This window comes from Mytilus trossulus, chromosome 1 (assembly GCF_036588685.1).
Source record: "Mytilus trossulus isolate FHL-02 chromosome 1, PNRI_Mtr1.1.1.hap1, whole genome shotgun sequence".
Taxonomy (NCBI): domain Eukaryota; kingdom Metazoa; phylum Mollusca; class Bivalvia; order Mytilida; family Mytilidae; genus Mytilus; species Mytilus trossulus.
The window spans coordinates 105247339-105253338 of record NC_086373.1 but is presented as its reverse complement, the minus strand read 5'-3'; the positions used below and the strand labels follow the sequence as shown (position 1 = coordinate 105253338).

Genomic DNA, 6000 nt, shown 5'->3' with positions numbered 1-6000 from the left:
CATTGATTAAAATATTCCATGAAACTTTGATGAGATCTAATCAAGGCATTATCTAACTTTTGTGGACAGAGGTACAGACAAGACAGACTGAAGGATGAACAGGGGTATGGCATATATACAAAATTTAGTCCTGGTATTTATGATGAGTTTATTTATATACAAAAAAGCATCATGTCTGAGATGGGCACATAAAAACTATAAATCAACAAAGGTAGCATCATTTATTATAAATATAGCTATGTAAAGACAAAAAACATCACAGTCTGCTTGGAAGTGGACAAACATAACATGGTAGGAATAAATTAGAATTCACAAGAGTTATGTTTCACTTAAAATAAATCAGCTTACAGTAAATACTAAGTAGTTGGAATAAATCTATTATAAAATACATAATTGTAACAGAAAGCCATCTGAAGTAAAATGCTTCATATAAAATACATTATCAAGTCATAAATTATCATATACTAGGCACCCCTAGTTATAATTTGTCAAATATAATCTAAAAAATATTCTTAAATATAAAACAAAACAAAGATACACAAGTTAAATAGTCAACCAGCCATAGGACTACAGAGTCATATATCACTTACATGACAGATAACTGAATATAGAATAACTTTGAGATTTAACGTAGCTTGAAAAAAATAAAATATATATGATACAGACAAAATAGCAGGTAGATGCAATGAGATTCCTGTAGTTTATAATGAAAAGATTTAATAACAATTGTAATTCGACCTTTGAAATATAAGAGAGTACATTGTAAAAATAAATTAATTAAATACCTTCATATGCAATTTACTTGCAAATTGAGAAATTGCATGTCATTTTATGATATACTCCAACTATCAAACAATCAAATTAACATTCAACTTAAAAAATTACCATTTTACAGTTTTCCAGGCATCTATGGTTTTACTTGTACTGTGTTAGTAAATTTTACTGTTGATAATGTTTCAATTATTTCAAAAAACTATCCCTGGTAAACACACTCAACTGCAACATACAGAGAATATCCTGAATGATAAAAAGAGCTTTTCTTGGTGTAAATTTTAAAATCAAAAATCAAAATTTACACATTTGTATCAGCCCTGTACATTGAATAAACAGTCCCAACTTAGTTGACTCACAATTATGATGGATGAAAACTGCTTAAACATTATATTCACTTCTGTGAATAAACAGGAACAATGTGAGAGAACAATCCACTCAATGGTATAAACAGATATGGACTAACTGACTGACTATTACTATGTATAAGTATTCACTAACATTTTTACTATAATCAAGATTAAACAGCTTATTTCTTTTCTGTCAATAACTGTTGACCTTTACCCTTTGACTTGGACTTTTTTGTTGATTCATCATTCTCTTTTTCCTCTTCAAGAGAAGCCATTTTCTGAAATTCTACAGAACCCTTCCGTTGTGGAACTTTCTTCTTGCTCCCTCCTTTCTCAGAGTCAGGACTTGGGCTTGACTTTGTTGACTTCCTAATAAATTAATAATTATATATAAATTATCAGTAACAATGTATCCTTTATCAGAATTGTAAATGACAGTTCAAAATATGGAATTTTAAAATACAATGTACATATTTTTCAAATCTTGAAGTGTACTAATAGTACACTGTTCAACGACAAATCTGTTCTTTTCTATAACATTATACTTTTGATGAGTATAAACAAATTGTTTTTCAATGTTCAATTAACTTCTATTGCATATTCTTTTTCAAAGTATTAAAAAACTTGTGTGCTGGTTACTAGCACCTCAACAAATCCTTAATTGTATATCATCAAGCTCAACATTTACTTTATTGAATTAAACATGTCTTCAGTATTAAGAATGAAGAAGACCTCTCTCAGAAAGAGGTGTGCTTTTTATAAATCTATTCACTTCAGCATTTGTCACTAGTAAAGCTAGAGGTGTGTGGAACCTAAAACTAGAGGCTCTAAAGAGCCTGTGTCGCTCACCTAAGTATATGTGAGTATTTAAGAAAGGAAGCAGATGGATTCATGACAAAATTGTGTTTTGGTGATGGTGATGTGTTTGTACATCTTACTTTACTGAACATTCTTGAATTTACAATTATCTCTATCCATATTGAACTTGGCCCAGTAGTTTCAGTGGAAAATGTTAGTAAAAATTTACAAATTTTATGAAAATTGTTAAACAATTGACTATAAAGGACAATAACTCCTTAGGGGGTCAACTGACCATTTCGGTCATGTTGACTTATTTTTAGGTCTTACTTTGCTGAACATTATTGTTGTTAACAGTTTATCTCTATCTATAATAATATTCAAGATAATAACCAAAAACAGCAAAATTTCCTTAAAATTACCAATTCAGGGGCAGCAACCCAACAACGGGTTTTCCAATTCATCTGAAAATTACAGGGCAGATAGATCTTAACCTGATAAGCTATTTTATCCCATGTCAGATTTGCTATAAATGCTTTAGTTTTTGAGTTAAAAGCCAAAAACTGCATTTTACCCCTATGTTCTATTTTTAGACGTTGGGGACATCTTGGTTGAATGGCGTGGTCACTTGACACAAATTTTTTGAAACTAGATATCCCAATGATGATTGTAGCCAAGTTTTGATTAATTTAGCCCAGAAGTTTCAGAGGAGAAGATTTTTGTAAAAGATTACTAAGATTTACTTAAAATGGTTAAAAATGGACTTCAAAGGGCAATAACTGCTAAAGGGGTCAACTGACCATTTCGGTCATGTTGACTTATTTGTTAAGCTTACTTTGCTGAACATTATTGCTGTTTACAGTTTATCTCTATCTATAATAACATTCAAGATAATAACCAAAAACCGTAAAATTTCCTTAAAATTACCAATTTAGGGACGACAGCAACCCAACAACGGGTTGTCCAATTCATCTGAAAATTTCAGGGCAGATAGATCTTGACTAGATTAACAATTTAACCCCGTGTCAAATTTTCTCTAAATGCTTAGGTTTTTGAGTTATAAGCCAAAAACTGCATTTTACCCCTATGTTCTATTTTTAACCATGGCGGCCATCTTGGTTGGTTGGCGGGGTCACCGGACACATTTTTTGAAACTAGATATTCCAATGATGATTGTGGTCAAGTTTTGTTTAATTTTGCCCAGCAGTTTTAGAGGAGAAGATTTTTGTAAAAGCTAACGACGGACGCCGACGAAGACGACAGACGCCAAGTGATGAGAAAAGCTCCTTTGGGCCAGGTGAGCTAAAAAGCAACCCAGTTTTGTTGGAGGATGCTTAAGCTTTCTGTGTAATATTTTGCAGACTCTTTTATTCTACATGAAGATGTTTGGTTTTATTTGACTTGTGAATTTGTATTACCCCCTTAATATGTTCATCTTATTTTACTTTTCCTATGAGCTCCTTTAAACCCATGTCACCTTTAACATAATTTATGCATCATCCTATTTAATTACTGTTTAAAAGAGTTTTGTCTCACAAAATAACAAAAATACCAAACTCCATGGAAAACATAAAATACAGAAAGTCCTTTACCAAAAGACAATATCAAAAATTCCAACACATCAATCAAATGGAAACCGACTGTTATATAACTGACTTGCTATAGGCATTTCCTTATCTAAAAAATGGTGGAAGATACATATTTTTTATAGCTAGCTTAACCTCTCACTTGTATGACAGTAGCATATAATTCAATTATATCGACAAAAATGTATGAAAAAAATCAAACAGCATATTGTTGGAATCATACTGTTCACTTACTTTTTATCTGTTTGAGTTTCTTCAGAACGAGTTTCTTTCCTAGACATTGTTTCTATATCATCCTGTTTACTTAGTGATACTTCATCACCATTCTCACTACTTTTCTCTCCTCCTGGAATGAAAAAATCAACCATCAATTGATGTTGAAAAATCTATTCTCACTGAAACTTTTAATGGACTAGAGTATGCTAATTTTATCGAGTACTAAAAACCAATCAAGGATATTCAATTTGAAATATATTTCACTTACGTGTTAGCTTTTAAGGGCATACGATACAGTTTTGATCCTGTATTTACAAGTTCTTGAAAATTTGCGTATTGGCTATTTTTTACCCGATTAAATCAAAAATGCAATAAAACATATACCTTCATGTGCTACTTTTTGAGTAAAATGAGGTCGAATTTTTGTATATTAAATAGACAAAAATTCGACCTCATATCGGGATTCGGGTTGAGGGCTAAAAATCGGGATGATACCGCGAAAATCGGGATAGTTGGCAGGTCTGATATTTGCTCAAAATTCTGATTTGTGGCCATAATTTCTTTTTCGAAAGAAAGACATAACTTTTTTGTTATAAAAGTTACACACAAATTTCTTTTTGTTAAATAATCGGTAATTTCTGTAGTTTATAAGTATCTTAAAAAAAAGTATGCATTTTTTATTCAGAAATAACTCATATTTATCAAATGTTCATGAATTGAGGAAAGAACGTCATTTTTTGCTGCATGTTTATCAAAATTTGAAAAAATCCTCTATTTACAGTTGTATGAAATTTGGGCCGCATAATCTCCCTGCAAAATGAAACAAATTGCGGTTTTGAAAAATACGGGTCCATGGACTCGTTTTCAAATTAAATCAGTTTAAATGATAAAAATCAGTCAAAAATGCATCTTTTTCCGATATGTCACAGTTTGACGTTGCAAAATTACATTTTACGTTAGCAACGTCATTACCTCTCCTGTAACTGTATCATATGCCCTTAACACAAGCATGTTTCTTCAAATCTTACCTCATCTCTAAAACTTGGATAATTTGATTTCAAAATAAGAAATAAACCATCAAAATTTACTGCATGTCTCTGCAGTACAAAATCATTCTTAGGGTAATTTGAAAAAATATTGCACTTACCAAAATTTAACAAAGACCCAAATGTACTTTCATCTGTATTATTAAGAATATCCTCCTTTTCCAGAGCAGCCATGTAGTTAGAATAAGACCATGAGATCTTGTTCTTCTCCATAGGCCCATGTTCTTCTTCATCATCGTCATGGTGACTGAAATGTTGCAGATGGTCCAGTGCATCTTCATCCTCTTCATTCTCTGGTGGTAGTCCTAAGGCAGCTCTTTCTTCTGCTCTCTGTAATGGACATATACAAAATGTGAAAGGAAAGATTTTTATAAAGTAAATGAATTAAACATAACGAAAACGTGAAAGGGCTAATTCTTAATAAAGAATATGAGTAAATTGTCAAATATGAATCACAATTACTAGAATTGTTAATACAAGTTAGTACAATACATAAAGCTTCATAAATAATTATTTAATGTCTTGCTTTTTTAAAAATCAGAAAAATTGTCAGATAACTTTTTTCCCCAAATATTATGAAAAACTACTGAGGAGTCATTAACACTCCTTTAATTGAAGCTTTCCTGTTTACTTCATATTTCAATATCAGTTTTTACAAAATAAAATTCATACCAACATTTATAACAATTTTTTTTAAATGACGGCAGTTCATAAGCAAATGTTATTTCAAAATCTATCAAACCCAAACAGCTTTTGTTAATATTCATACTTTAAAAAAAACATTAAATTATTCTGGTGAATGAAACAAAACCAAAAAAATACGGCAAAATTCTAAATTTACTTTAAATAATTGAAATGCCTTTAGTTGTTGAAAATGCTGCATACTTTCTGCTGCCCTGGTTATCATACTTGGAGATGATAAAATATGGATTGAATACATGCAACTAAACATGCATACTAAAAATCATGCACATTATATCCATTCACTAATGTATTTTGTCATGCAATTTAAAATAAATCCAAATTCCGACGAATTGATTTATATATATAATAAATGCTCTTTTCACAACAAAATGGAAATCATTAAACAAGTTTTGGATTGATTCAATGATAAATTTAACAATGCAGTTTTATATTCCACAAGATGAAAAAGGCAGACCTGTTCAATCAATCATACATTGCGAAAAAATTATCCACATTTGTTATTATTGAAAGGCAGACAAATATTAATTT

General features: G+C 30.6%; 1 protein-coding gene across 7 annotated transcripts in view; it reads right to left on the bottom strand.

Annotated features, from left to right (window-relative positions):
- Positions 1–208: 208 nt before the first annotated feature.
- Positions 209–6000, bottom strand: part of LOC134695579 (regulator of G-protein signaling 22-like) — a 52586-nt gene continuing 46794 nt past the window's right edge. For all 7 annotated transcript variants that reach the window (XM_063556842.1, XM_063556877.1, XM_063556885.1 and 4 more), the window contains 3 exons: positions 4869–5097; positions 3740–3851; positions 209–1490 (listed from right to left, as the gene is read on the bottom strand). In XM_063556842.1, the coding sequence (XP_063412912.1) occupies positions 1301–1490; positions 3740–3851; positions 4869–5097 (531 nt within the window). In that variant the 3' untranslated portion in view covers positions 209–1300. The remainder of the gene's footprint in view (positions 1491–3739; positions 3852–4868; positions 5098–6000) is intronic.